The sequence below is a fragment of the Metopolophium dirhodum genome, chromosome 5 (assembly GCF_019925205.1).
Source record: "Metopolophium dirhodum isolate CAU chromosome 5, ASM1992520v1, whole genome shotgun sequence".
NCBI classification, from domain to species: domain Eukaryota; kingdom Metazoa; phylum Arthropoda; class Insecta; order Hemiptera; family Aphididae; genus Metopolophium; species Metopolophium dirhodum.
Genome location: NC_083564.1, coordinates 35,152,818 through 35,169,269, shown reverse-complemented (window position 1 = coordinate 35,169,269; position 16,452 = coordinate 35,152,818). Strand labels below are relative to the sequence as shown.

General features: G+C 27.0%; 1 protein-coding gene across 3 annotated transcripts in view; it reads right to left on the bottom strand.

The window, feature by feature from the left end:
* LOC132944917 (orexin/Hypocretin receptor type 1-like) overlaps positions 1-16,452 on the bottom strand; it is a 158,504-nt gene that overhangs the window by 59,729 nt on the left and 82,323 nt on the right. For all 3 annotated transcript variants that reach the window (XM_061014471.1, XM_061014470.1, XM_061014472.1), the window contains one exon: positions 11,108-11,398. In XM_061014471.1, the coding sequence (XP_060870454.1) occupies positions 11,108-11,398 (291 nt within the window). The remainder of the gene's footprint in view (positions 1-11,107; positions 11,399-16,452) is intronic.

Sequence of the window (16,452 nt, the reverse complement as noted above, 5' to 3'; positions counted from 1 at the left end):
GAAAATACAACATCTGTATTGACTCGAAGTCTGCAATATTTTCTCTTAATAAATTACATATTATGCAAATTAAAACTAATTAAATACATACACACCGATATCATTTACACAGTGAATAATATTTACAGTGCATTATATTATGGTGTTAAGAAATAAGTTTTCAAGTATCTTTTATCCGTTTATTATTTATATCGTTCTTGTTATTTTTTTTGAAAAAAATTGGATTAAATAAATATAGATGCTTTATACAATACAATTATTGATATGGTTAGGTTAAGTCTTCTAATTAAGGTACCTAATTGATTATTTACGTAAGTGACGTAGATTATTAATTCAATTGTCTACAGGGATTTAAAATTTTTTTTTTTTTTTTAACTTGGGCTTTCTATCCTTATTAACACCTTCTGACAATAATATAATAGGATGTTAATTTGTATTGCAAAACTATCGTACCAAGAGTTATCGAAATCTATTTTTTTTATTTCACAATTTCCTGGGTTTTATACAAAAACGTGTTAAAATTGAACACTTTAAATAAGTTTCAATGTTGGATATAAGATTATAAATTATTGTCATCTTTCGTAATCATCAAAATATATACATACTGATTTACCCTTATTGTGAGTTATATTGAAATATTGTGTTACATGTTTTGAATATAATTTTAATAGAAGTGATTTTTGCGAGAATATCTTGACTGACATCGATTATTGTTGTTTTGTAATCCGTTTAAGTATATACTAAAAAAAATTTGCTGAAAACCCATATCGTCTTTCCATTCTCGTTCACTCTAGCACATCCTAACGTGACTAGAAACTAGAACAGTAATTATTGTGATAAAGTTATTGAAATTTCCAGAGTTTTTGTTAAGGTCATTTTAAACTAAAATTTCTCATCTTTAAGTATAACTTAGTTATTTATAAACTTTACAATATGCTAAATACAACTTTGTCAGTTTCGGATGCTTACGTTTTAGTTTCGCAAATAATTCAGATTATCTATTGGGACATATATACGTGAGTAGTATATGAAATAGGTATTTAAATTACTAACAGAATGCTGAGCATGAAAACATATTCATCAGACATTAAACAAAATATATTATTTGAAAAATAATGAAATAACTACCTAATACATTTTATACATTGAAATATCTTAGTATAAAGATATTTATAACCTCGAATATATTCTAAAGGAATTCGTATTTCTTGTGTTGTCTGTTAAAATTTTTTCGCGTTGAGTGAGTGCTCCAAAATCGATAGCATAAAATGTCAAAATATTTATATTACTAGTCCGTTAGGTTATTTTATAGAGATTTATTGTTTGAATAACAGCAATGTCAAACGATGATACATATATAATTTTATACGAATAACGATTCTGAATATTTTGCTAATCAGCAAAATGTCTCATGGTAAAATTATAATTTTAAAATTTTAGCAGGAAATTGAAAACCGATATAATTATAACATAATTAATATACTTTTTATAAATTGTTTTAATATAATTTAATATACATATTTTAATATAATATAATTATAATACTTTTTATAATTATTTTTATGTGCATGGTTTTATTAAACGTGTTATACCTACCTACTAATTTGTTATGTTTATTTTTGTATTTTTAAATTTGTTTTTATTTACATAATTTCATGTAAATAGTAAGTACTATAATTTATAAATCTCAAGTTTTGTGAAATATAAAATGTATTATTATTATTTTTTATTTCACTGATTGTCCGAATTTTATATTCAAAACATTTTTTTCGACAAATGCCATATTTTATTTCAAAGCATTTACTAATTTAACTAATTTTCCTAAGAAATTAATCATAATATTTAAGAGAGCACATCAGTAAAAAATGTTTCACTGTCCTATACACATAACGAGCGTACTAAAAATCTCTAACCATAATATTTTACTCGTTGTGACTACATTTTTAAATTAAGGTATCAATCTAAAAAACAGCATGCGATTTAGTTTACGCCAGAATTTGAAAAATTCAAAAAGAAAAAAAATGGGGCAAGTACCGTAGTTTTTCCATCTTGAATGGATACGAACTCACAGTTTGTACTTTGTAAATCAACATGCTTTCATTCGAGTGTACTTTCGAGTGTAATGATCAGAAGAAGGATGTATTGTAGGGTTTTCAATGAAAATATAAATTGTGTAAAGTTTGGAACCAGAAAATATTTTATGCCATTTCAATTTGTATAGGTACATGAATTAATTGGCTGATGATAGCTAAAGTATAAAACGTATATTTCCGATTCAAGTGCTTTCTAATCTTCGAAAACATGTGTCGATTGTACTTCTTAAATTGGTTATTGGTACATTTTGATTTGTATACATTTTCAAGTTTGGTTTTTTTTTCGTAAAAATGAAATGAACGGTCTCATCAGAAGAAAAGTTACCATTGAAGTCCCCTCCTTGTACCAATAATTGAAATATTTTCGTAGTCTTCACCAAGTTCACAAGATCTACTCGAAGACACACGTATCCATTTATAGTATGTGTACGATTTATGAACATAACCGAAGTTCAATGAAAAGTTCCGATGTTTAAAAAGTTGCAGTTATATTGTTTATACGACGGTTAAGTCTGGACGGAGAGAAAATATTTGTATACAAGAGCTAAGGTGTTTAGTATTTAGGCATCAAAAATAAGTATACCTGTGAATTATCAGAATTTTTTTTTTACATAATCTAGTTGTTTAAGTTTTTAGTTATTTAGAATTAATAACTTTGGAAAAAAAAAATCTTCTGAATAAACATCGATAGTTTTTTAATAGTTTATAATAAATTATGATGAGTGAAATACGGAGAGGGGTTTCACTATAATATCACACGTCATATACTGTGTATGATGGAAACGACATTATACCTACCTATACTAATATGCCTTTCTAACTTTAGATACAATCACATTAGTCTTTTTGTGTTACACATTTTAGATTCTGAGTGGGAACGATGAATGTATTGATTTTACAATGATGTGTGTTTTTTTTTTGTGTCTGTCATCGCCTTTTAGGACAGTAAAAATGCTTAGATTTTCTTCAGGAGTATCTTTTCTGATAGGAAAGTGAATCTATTTGGTACTTTGGGGGGTCAAAAGTAAAAATTTCCCAGTAGTTTTCAAAAGCCCTGTGAAAAACAAAAGAAAAAAGGTAATTTTTACGCAAAATCTGTTTTTAAGAAAATTGATTTTGGTTTTTGGTGTAACTCTAAAACAAATGAACGTATATACATGAAATTTTCACTGGTTGTTTATATTTAAATTTTCTATACAAGATACAATTTTAAAAATATTTTGATTTGTTTTGAACTGTAATGGAACATTTTTAGTTTCTAATTTTATTATTTTTTTTTTCTATGAATGTCAATAAAACATTATTTTGTGGGTAAAAAGTGTGAAAATTTAATGCAAGGCTCCTGAGACATTGTTACAATAGCAGTTGAAAAATATTAAAAATATATAGGAACAATTTTTTTTTATAAGCATTTAAAGTTCACATTTTAACAAAATGTATCAAATTTAAAATTTAATAACTATTTTGTAGTTTTATAATATTTATAAAATGTTCAACTTTTATAGCATTTTGAGTGACAGTGTTAGCATTGCAAATTAATTTAATAAATTTTTTATCAATGTTGGTAGAAATATAGAAAATAATATTTTAAAAAGAAACTAAATTGGGAAAATCTAAATCCTAAATGTCACATTAATAACTCTCTATTTCTTGCACCCATAATACGAGATGAAATTGAAAAATACTTGTTAACAATAAAAACTCACACCTCGTATTGTGAATATGAAATTACAAACTACACATTAAAAAACACTGCTAAGAGTCTATCTCTCCCTTTAATGATTTTATTTAGTTTACCTCTGTCAACGGGCGAATATCATTCATTATTCAAAAAATGCATTGTAATTCCTATCCATAAACAAGACTGTAGTAATTATAGACCAATTACCTTATGCCTATTACGTTATCAAAAATCTATGAAAAATGTATTAAAATCAGAATTATAAAATTTCTTGATAAAAACTCATTCTTTTCTATAAATCAATTTGAATTCTTAGTAGGTAAATCAATGACTGAAGCTCACTTCTATGTCAATAAATACATACACGAAAATTTAGATGAAATCAATAAAGTTATGGGTATTTTCTTGGATATTAAAAAGACGTTCGATACAGTAAATCATGAACTACTACTAAAAAAATTATATTATGCTGGCATTCGTGGTACTTCAAATAAATTAATAAGTTCTTATCTTAATAACAGATATCAAATAGTGAAAATTAATGAAAGTTTGAGTCAACCATTATTAGTAAACCAAGGAGTACCCCAAGGAACGGTATTTGGTCCTCTGTTATTTATAATTTATATTAATGGACTACTTAATTTAAATATAGATGCTGAAATTATTTGTTTTGCCGCAGATGAAACTGTATTATCGCTACAGGATAAAATTGTTGAGAACTTGTAGATTAAAGCAAATATATTTTATGCAATTAAAACATGGTTCGACAATAATCTACTTGAAATTAATTTAAATAAGACCAAAATGTTATTTTTAATGTACAACATATTAACATTGACAGTGATTCAAAATTAATTCATCATTCATTATTTTGTTTAGCGACTGATGATCCTAATTGCTCATGTAAAATTATTGAAAAAGTTGATTGCATTAAATATTTAGATAAATTATTTAACTCAACAATTACGCAAATTCTTTTATCTTTTCAAAACCTGAGAGATATACTTACAAAAAAGCAATTGAGAATAATATATATGTCATTTGTACAGTCTATTATCTCCTATGGTATAGACATTTGGGGATGCACTTATGATATCCATCTAAACAATTTAAAAATAACACTTGACAAATTAGTTAAATTCATATTTAAATTATCAAATAGTACAAATACAAATCTTCTTTATAATGAACTTAATTTATTTTGTATTAGTAGATTATTTAAAAAATGTTTGTTATTATTACTGTTTAAGCACGAAAATATTATTTTAGTAAGTAATCATAATTTTAATACTAGAAAAATATTAATTTAAATTTGTATAATTTCCAAAAGTCTTTTAGTTTTAGAAGTTCGTTTAATACAGCTTTTAAGTTATATATTGATTTAAAAATTAATTTTACCCTTATTAAAAATTATCATTATCATAATTATAAACATAGTATTCTTAAGTTAATCTAACTTTATGTTGTAAGTCATTTGTACTTATTGTTTTACTTATTTTTATTTATTTACTTTTTTTTACTGCTCTAAAAGTTCTATATATACAATTCCTAATTATTTACTATCTTCCAAACACATATAATGTTTAGATATAGATGCAAGCCTAATACTTTAGAACTCCGCCTTCGACACAAGTGTTAACTTAAAAGAGGTGTGCAGAAAATTGTTTATTTTTATGTACTAATACCTATATGTATTTTCTTCTTTCTGCAAAAATATATATTATTATTATTATTATACCATAGGCTGACTGACCGTTTTCGCTCAGAATCGTTTTTCTTATACAATGATATTACTATATTATATTATATTATTATATCATTGAATTCAAATTTAACACCATCTATTACAGTGATCCACTTGTAACCTACTGTACATCAGAGCGACATCCACTTACCTACTTTTTGTATTAAATCTCAAACTATAATAATTAATAATAAATGTATGTATTAATGTATGAATAATGTATGTACCTACATACTGAATAAATTCAGTATTAATCTCGATTATAACTTATAAGTAAAATAAAAAAAGTCATTGGTTTAATTTTTGTATTTCCCGATTTCAACAAAACTAGCTGGCCCTTGAAACTCGTTATAACCGATTTCTACTGTACTTGAAAAATAATAATGTATTTTCCATGAAATAAATTTTGTATTTTCAGAACCATCTTTCTGCGTTGATAATTTTATGAAGATCAAAAAGAAAGCATCTCATTTAATAATACAATTTACACCGTTCTAGCAGAAAACGATACAAATCTTGGAGATATAATATTTTCTTTTCGTAAAAAGAGAGTTAATACGTTTGTTACAATTTCGAGTACAAATCAAACATTCTAGAACCTGAAAACGGAGAATCGGATAATTAGTTGTGCAGATTTGATTGTTGACGTCCGAGATATGTTTACACATAGACAACTTGTTTTCGATCACTTATTTAAACACTGTATTGTCAACACTCAACTACATATTTTTTTTTATCTTCACGATACATAGAGCTCTGCTTTAGGTTAGGTTTTATCATTTTTAAAATAATATAATAACTTTTTCGAAAAATTCTAAGTATACCTGTCATGAGCCTGCATTGAGATGATTGTAATGAAAAGAGGGTACCTACGTAAGAATCGCCAGACAGCTTAGAAAAAAAAAACTATATGTTTAAATTGAACAGTATGTACCTATAGATAATATTAATTTTATTGAATGTGTATGTACTTCCAAAATGAAGGACGCTATCGACTTAATAAGCTGGTAGTCTATTTACATGCCAATTTTCAAAGTATAATATAAAAAAGTTACCAATTTATCAAACGTTAGACTTATCACATTTGTTTGAATGCATAGAATTTGAGTATTGCCGTCCAGTGAAAGATAAATTAATTCTTTTGTCACTCTCTATAATAGAAAGCAAAAAGTTTCGTGAATTCCTTTTGAACTCATGAATTTTATGTAATCCAAAAGTAAGTGTGGTTTATACAACTATTAATCTCTTTTTTGAACTACCTATCCCATCGACAATGCGAACAAGGTCCGATGCTATTTCATTTCATTTCTTACTTCTCTTTTATTTGTTTGATAAATGTCTAACCAGTTACCAATAGGTACTCTTAAATACATTTCTGTTATATCATTATGACAAATAATACTATTTAATTGTACAAAAAATATTCTTATATTGTTTTACATATTATAATTCCAAGCTTGTTGATATTGATGAAATATAATAAAATGAAAAATACAATTATAGTCATATGGATTGAACAATAATAAAATGATCTTGAAATATTATAATCACATTATTGTAATCATGTGATAATTTGTAATAACTTGGGTGATTAAAGAAATTCTTAGTTTTTCATGTGGTTTATATGAATTAATATATTTTAATAAAATATATTGTATGTATTGCATTTAACTGTTTCTTTAAGCTCTAAGGCGTCGATGAAAGTTAGGTTAGTTCTGCCAAGAGTGTTTTGAAATCGGAAAGTCTGTTAGGATCTCGGATCTGGGTAAATACGTCCGAATTGATTTGAGAGGAGTTTTGTTTGTAAAATTTAACTTTGTAGTGGTAATATTTTAATTAGATCCTTACGGGTTTTTGAATAAATTGTCCATACGTGAATTCAACCGGAGGCTCAGACCATTCATAATCGAAATAAATTTATACCTAATAAGAAATACTTTTTATATACTTAGCATTTCTAAAGAATATCGATAAATTAAATATTATCTAACAATCTGATAACAATAATTTGTAGCTTTGCATAACACGCTACACAAAATAATTCTTGGAGATATCTTAAATATAATATTTATACATTATTATATTTTGTGCAGTTTGTACTTATGGTTATTGTATTAGACATAAGAAAAACAAAAATGCGTTTGGGGGTATATTAGTATTTATTGCGGTTGTCACTTATTTCGCCGATCCTCGGTACTTTTGCTTTACTCAGCAAATATAAAATATCCTATCATAAATTACCTAACTGGAAGGAGAATTGCGTGTTTATTGTTGTGTTGTAAATTAATCATTTCTTGTTTTAATTAATAACCATAAAATACAATTTAAAAATATTTGAAGTTTTACTGTTCAAGTGTTATGATTAGTATCTGGTTGGAGTAAACCGAACTCATGACAAGTGAAATATTTTACCACCTTTCATAAGATGATATTTTCGATTATATTATTTATGGGTAAACATTCGAAATAACTTTTAACTGTTACCAAAAACTTGGATAAGACAAGTGAATGACGTTTTTAAATTAACTGATCAATATGTCAACATTGACGTACTTTTCTTTAAAAACCTTAACTTTAAAAAATACACATTCGATTAACATACTTTATAAATATTCGTGAATCAAACGAATCTGTTACGGTGAATTACGGTGCATTTCTTAAAATTATAATATTATGTTTTAACATCCGACTATAACAACTAATTATATTTATTAAAACTTAACGATAGTTTATCCAAGGAAAATATAATTATTGTCATTGAATAAAATTTAATGGAGATCGGAGAAATATCGTTTTATGTATCTTTAATAACTGAACTATCCACATTTAAATTAACGTATTGTCAAAATGCTCATACATTTAATTGATCTAATGTGTCTATATTTTATAATTTAAGCTTCATATAATTATACTTATGCAAAATACCTAAACTTTCTTCTCCAATTACGATTGTTTCGATTTGTTAATGCTGTTAATTATTATGATTTACATAATTTTATGAAGATTAACAGTTGGCGCGTTTGAAATTTCATAATTTTTGTTTCACGAATCATGAACATTTACAAGAATCCACTGACGTCAGTTTATCAGTAATAAGTTTTAAGTTTTTAACTACTAAAGAAAAACTTTTGTTGCATTTTCAGTACACCTACGCGTAAGTAAGTTGTACATTTTTACGTCGCTACTAAATTAATAACTCGTGTCTTGTCGCTTACGAAACAATTACGATCTTATTAGCATTCGGAGTTATTTAATACTTAAACTTCTTCATTTATAAATAATGAAATATAGCGATAAAACCGTTGTTGACTCGGGAAATTTGTAGCTGGTTTATTATTCAACATTAGTTTTAAGTTTTGATTTCACGAATCAAGAAAATTGCTACACTTAATTTGGTCTGGGACAACGCGTAGATAATAATAACGTAAAAATATTAAATTTTAATTTGATGTGTATACTTATTCATAATATTGTTATTTGTAACCGTCATGCGTTACTGCACTCATGTGATCCATTCCCATTAGAGATTTAAGGCTTTCAAACTTTCTAGACGAGTTGTAATTCTGTATGATAATACTTGAATACTATGTAACGGTTATAATAACCCACATTCTGTGCTATATGTTTATTAATGTACCGTACAGTATTACCATTTATCTTTTGTCTTTGCTCTGTTTTTTATACGTGAATACGTATATTATAGCGACGGAGTTAATTGTTTGTAAAGAATAATTACAAGAAATTATATAATACATTATATAGCATTAATCACGTGGTGTTTTATTATTAATTAGGCAGTCATTCACGTGTGCAAAACCTGTGGGTTTCAAGTTTTAAACATTAATAAGGACTTTCAAACTTTATTAGCAACAGGTATATACGATTGAAGTGTTATTACTGCTAAAATCTACATAACATTTAAAAATTCTCCCACACATATGTAACACGACGTAACGGCCTTATTCAACTCATTATGTCGAACTACGAGGTTTGCACTAAATTACGTTTATTTATTCCATGATTAATCCTTTTAACTTTAGTATATGCAGGATAGGTGTATTCGTATCATTATTTAATCCAGAGTGTTCACAGTGTTTAATTGTTATATAACTTTTAATTTTTATAAATTACCTCCCGTATCAAAGTTAAAACCACCACATTTATTTTTAAAGGTTTTAAAAAATATATAACCGTATACCAATAATTATCGCATTATTTTCGTATTGAACGTGATTTTGTTTTAATTTGTCTTCGTCATTTTTAAAAGATAATATATTTATTTTTTCTGAACAATATTTACTTGATATGTTCATTATAATCGTGTAAGTAATTTTAACTACATTATTATTATTATTGTTTTGTTTTTTTTTCTAGATTATTAATTAACTTTAGTTTGCATTTATCGCTGCATATAAAAAAGCATATAATATGTAGAATATAATATTATATAAATACCTATATTTTTTTTTTTTTTTAACATTTATTAGATTATATACAATCTGTAATATAATATTTACAATGAGCATATGTGCTGAATTTATTTACAAGGCTTTTGAATGCGGGAGGTGAGTAGCTACCCAGCAGTAACACTCGACGTGATTTTCCTATATTTACACATATTATATAAATCATATTGTCATTATATTATTGTATAATACCATTCATAAAGGTGTAAAAAGAATTTTAAATCCGACTGTTTTTATTCTGTCAAGTTTTTCAATGAAATTGGGAGACGTACTCTATGATCCTAAAAGAGCGGATTAGGTTGGAAGTGTCGTAATATAGAGTTATCATAATATTATTAAATCTATTTTACCTTTTCGTTTTTCAAGCGTTTTTTTTTCAAATCCCTTTTTTTAGACTGGCTTACACAATAAAGGGAAAATATTTATACCAATTCCCTTAATGTTGATATTTTCTGTTAAATTATCATAAGTTCTACTAGATACGTAAAAAAAAAACTTTTAAATAATTATAAAAATAATTAGGTAAGTATGGCGTCGTTTTTAAAAATAATGGATTTTTGGACAGTGTTTGTATACAAACGTAATAATATATAATGTACACGATTACGAGTGTAAATAAGACAGATCAGATAAAATATGAGATTAGTTACGCTATTCGGTTTATGTTATCCGGTTATCGTACCGAACAAATAATTTACTTTATTTTGTTTTTAAAATAGTACATAGTTTTATACGAAAAATCATTTCGTTCATTATTATCAACGACCACTCAAACTATCCTTCGCGAGTCGCGACTATCTGCAGGTCGAAAACCACTGCCTCAGTATAATACTAGGTATATAATTATCAGCTGACCTAGACCTAGATCGTGTATTGATTTTCTATGAAATATAATATATCGTAATAAATAACAAACGAACCGTAAAAAAACGTTCAGAATCCACCCAACTTGGAGGTATTTACTCTAACCTAACCTAACCTAACCTGACCTTGGAGGTATTTACATCGCGCCCGTTTCAATAGTGAGCCTTTCCTCCCGGAGGGTCAACGCTTCTCGTATACTCGTATACCGGACGGTCCGGACGTTCCGTCATATCATCGAAAAACAATATTATGCTCTTACCTGCGCATGTAGTGGTACTTGATGACCACGACGATAACCACGGAATTCGCTATGGCCGCGACCAAGAACAACGGGACGTAGAGACCGATCAACATGATGCTTCTGGTCTCGGTGAACTTCATTTGCGACGACGAGAACTCGGCGATCAGCTCCTCGATGACCGCCGCCTGTTCCAGCCCGGCCGCGTTTTTCGTCCATAAGCTGCTGCCGTTGCGCGTGTCGTTGAACATATTAATATTATTTTCGTGTGCCGACAGCTGTACGTTAACGTGTCTTGTTAAATTGTTCGTCCTGCAAACAGTCGAATGTTGCGGTTAGAGTAGAAATACGTAAAATAATGTATAAGGACGAACGTATTATTGTAATAATATCGTTATGGTATTGTACTATATGTATTATTATTTAGTCACGTACACAAATAAAGTGTTCGTACGACGTATCGAAATAATAATAATATTTTGTCGTATGCAATATTTTTATTTTCGTCTCTATATATTCTAAAACTATTTCATGAGTACGGCTAGTTTTGAGTGCAAAAATATTTTATACAGTTTACATTTTTCATGCAGTTAGAGATTTAGATAAAAACTGATAGTTATCGACTATTGTTATGAGACATTTCTTACTATTGGACACTGGAGTCTGTAATTAATATGGTTTTGATGAACGTACATAATACCTACGATATAATCTAATAATTTAAATGTTTAATATTATACAACTTTTACATTTAATGGTTTACAGAATGATTATTTTATAAGTTATTACTCATTAAAACAAAATGTATGGGGGTTTTTATGCATTTTTTTTTTCATAGTGTCAAACGTAATGTTCAAAAAAAAAAAATAATATTTTTCTATATTGTGATCGTTTTCATAGTTTAAGTTTTTACTATAAACTTTAAAGACAGTGTCGTTTCAAATGTCACACCAAGAAACAGAATATATTTTTGCAAATTTGAATATAAAATAATTAAATTTGTTATAATTAGTAGTTAATTATAGCTAGATAGTAGAGGTGGAATAGCATAATGGTTGGTCTCTCATTAAAACTACTGTTTTACAAAAAATGAGTTCTTAACTTTATATGGACACAATGGCTAATCTGAATGAAATCTGAATTTTGATGAGTCCCATCAAGAAGAGATACGGCCTGTAAATCGCTGAAATCTCGCAGAATAAGTACACAACGTGGTAAGGGTTGAAGTTAAATACATGAAGTGTATGCCAAATGTTTGAATATGAATCATAATGAGGCGGTGCACAGTCTGTCGCGGTCGATTGACAATTTATTATTTGATTTACGCGAAAATAATTTATTTGAGTACAAGGAACAACTTGATAAAGTCGTATAATAGTATAGTTATTTAAACTACAGTGGTATACAGGAGGTTATATATTATATAAACGAGGAATAATATGTTGATAGCCTTATCTGTGTATAATGTATTTATAGCTATTCATTTTCCTTTAATTATTTTGTATTAGTTCTACGTTAATTTCGTCGACCCGGACAAGATATTTTAACATGAATATTACAGTTGTTATACAAGTTTCGTATTATATTTGTCTTAAATACCTATACGCTAGTAGGCTCATATAAAATATATTTAATTATGTGCATTATAGCTATGTTCGATATGAAATTATAATTGCGGTATAATGATGATATCATTAAATGTATCATATTATCAGTTAAATGTGCATGTTGGAAATCATTATACTATTGGTATATGATATTAATTATTTTTTTTATTTAAAAATACGCCTCAACTACCAGGGTTATTGGCATTTATGAAAAAAACTAAAATATCATATTATTATATAAATTATATTTAACTTAGTAAAAATAGGTAATATCATTCATAAATTGAGTCGAAAATCGTATTTGAGTGTATTTATTTGTGTTATTGTTTATATAATATATAAATTAGAACGCGCTCGATAGATGATTTTTTGCATAATTGTTGAGTTTTTGCAAACCTTTAGACTCTATTATTAACCCTACCATTATACTCTACCGATATTTAATAGATTTGGTACCGGCCTACCTATTCTCGTATCGATTCGCTCAACTCGCTACAAAACATCGTTAAATCATTATAATTATTTAAAAATTGTTTAAATTATTATTGTAATTATAATTTTTTTTTTAATTTAAAAACAATGATTAATACTGTCGCGTTTGAAAGGTTATAATGAACGGAGCTCATTTGACTAATGCATTTGACGTTTTTTTTCTTTTTCAAATGTTTATTCCGCGTAAAGTATAAAACGGTCGAGCACTCGTCGTCATTCACAAAACTTCATTATGCGTTCGTATCTACGCAGCTTACAACTTTTGATATTTACTTAACTTCCGCACAAAGTGACACAGTCTCAGTGAAAGGCGTGCGCACGGCGAAATGGCACATGCGATGCGTAGTAGAGTATATAGGGGCCACGTGAAGATTTCCCAAGTGCGATCTCCGGTCGGGTTTTGATTAATCGAGCCGCCAGCAATTTGTTTAATTGACAAAAGATTTTCTAATACCCGGAAACTCTGCATTTAACATTTACGATGGTATGAACTTGTATTGAAAAAAATTCGACGAGAATCGGCATAATTAAAGAGCGGTATAAAAAAGTTTACAATAAACTATGCATAATTATAGGACGTTTCTCGCTGTCAACAATTATTATTACATCTCTCAACTGCGTTTAGTCGTTTTAATCATGTTACAAGACGTTTGTATTTGTTAAAAGACCAAAACGCACATACATTTTTTTATTTTCTCTTGGTTTAATTTTATCAATGTATTAATACTTCCTGATTTTCCGTGTTTTCAGCATCGCTAAAAGGTTAGGTTTTTTTTTCGAAATTTTCCGGAATTTTGATCTCTGTATTTGTTAACGTACTATTATTATATTATATTATGTATAGTATTTAAACTTTTTTCTTAGTGGCGTACATTTTACAAGAAAAACATTATTATTGTAGTGTCTAAAATATGTAACAAGTTGTTATTCAAGTTAACTTAACAACTACTATCTACAACAAGATTATACGTTTCAAACAGACATCACGTTTGTTCCGATTTTCTATGAAATCAGAACCACTATCTAAAATTGTATTGGTTTGCACTTTATATTATTTATAATAATGGAGACTCCCTTTAAAGATTTTCTAATAAAAATCACGTAACTCAAGAAGTCATTCTTGATCATATTATAGCCACAAGATACCTCGTATTCAAAATGATGTTCATTCGCTGTGTATGTTTTTCACAATCGTTAAATTATATAGAAATTTTATTTTATTTATACCTTTCAAGTTTCAGTAGTAGTATTGTATACTGATACTACCAATTATATTACTTTTTGGTTAATAGGCGGGTTGGTAAGTAATTACTAAATTATTTTAATGCGAATAGTTTTTATTAAACATTATGTAAACTAGCGGCAGTTGGATATAGCCATGTAAGTATATTTTCTATAGTATTTTCAATTTTGTTTATTTGAAAATTATAACATAGGAATCTTAAAACAACCTACATAATATTCTCTCCATAAATTTGTTATGTCTATATTGACAGTCATTCTTTTAAATAATTACACTTTTATCTTTTATCCAATATTTCATCTTATTAAATATTAAGTGTAAATAATTACAGATTGACATAGCCTGTATGTTTTTAAAATTGTGAGAAAAACGTCCATAAATCTAAAATATGTTTTTAAGTATTGAAAGTATTTAAGTAGTATTATGTTATTTATATTAAGTCGTATTATTATTTTCATAACTGATACAAAGCATTTCAGATTTTGATACGATTTGATTGGATTTTTGTTTGATTTGAAAGAAATCTTATTTATAAGTCGACTTTTCATTTCACTTTTCGTAAATAGGTACTTATACTGAATAATATCGTAAAAAAATACTGTAATCCATTATTCGCAAATTTTCGAATACGTGTATACGACGTACTATTATACGCCTATGTTCAATTTCACTTTCGGTGCATGAACTAATATACGATCGAGATCTCAAAAAACACACAACTATAACATATGGATTTGAAATTTCACGAGTGTCCCTTGAAAAATATTATCACATTAGTTCTGATTTATAATACCTACCGAAGTAGTGTCCATAACGAAATAATAAATGGCATTCAGTTTAAATAAACGACCGTAATTATTTACCTGTAATGCTAAGCATATAAATTTAAACTATTGTGCGAGCTATTTATGTGTGTTTTGTTGTACGGGCATGGATTTGCCTGTTCTTTAGTCTTCAGATGTACAAATATGTATTGAAAATACGTCAAACCTTTGTCAGAGGACAGATAACCGTTTAACGTTTTTGAAACATAATATTTGACCGTATTATCCCTCGTCTGTGATTTCTTGTTCGACCATAAGATATGCAGGCTCAATATAATGAAACTAACATATTATCCAATATCCAATAACATAGATTCGTATGAAGTTATTGAACAATTGAAACTAAAATTAAATTTCATCGCAGGGAACTTATAGCTATTAAAAAATGAAATTAAAAAAAAAAAAAAAACCTGAAATAATCATTATAATTCATTTTTTTAACGTTGTGCATTGCTTTGCTATAATATTATAATATTTTTATAAGTTTTAAATTAATTTTTGACTTATAACTTTGTTCTGTTTTTGTTACTTTATTATTTAAGACCAAATATGCAAAATAATAATGGTTGATACATAAATGCCTGCAATGAATATGTTTTTTACAAAAATAAAATAAAATGAAAAAAAGGTTATTGTGAACTGGTTAGATTTATATTTCCAATAAAATATCACCATTCCGCCACTAGAACTAAGCTCTCCTTGAACAATTTATGCTTTAATTTTTATTTTAAATTGTTCCATAATTTCATAAGAAACTAGATTATTGGATATTTTTTTGATTGGAAGTCATAAGTATAAAAGCTTCTAACTTATATTCATTCAAAAAAGTTCGTGATCGAGTTTTTAATAATTTTTTTTTAATTTAAAATTTAAAACGAGCGTTTCCAAGCCACATAGCTTCAAAATAAATATTTAAGCAAGTAAAAAAAAAAAACTCAAGCAATAATTATTGAAATAATAGTTAAAATCATTACCCGAGTTAAAGTAAGAATAATAAGAAACTTATACCTATGCAAATGTTGATATGCATCACTTTAATATTGCGTATACCTACTTCATTAAAACGTTCTAGCAGCAAACTTTTACTTTGCAAAAATGTTTGTAAAGTATGTATCATCAATATTTACAATATTTTATTTAAGATATTCATTGACTTGTAAATTATAATATTGTATATATATATATATATATATAAATATG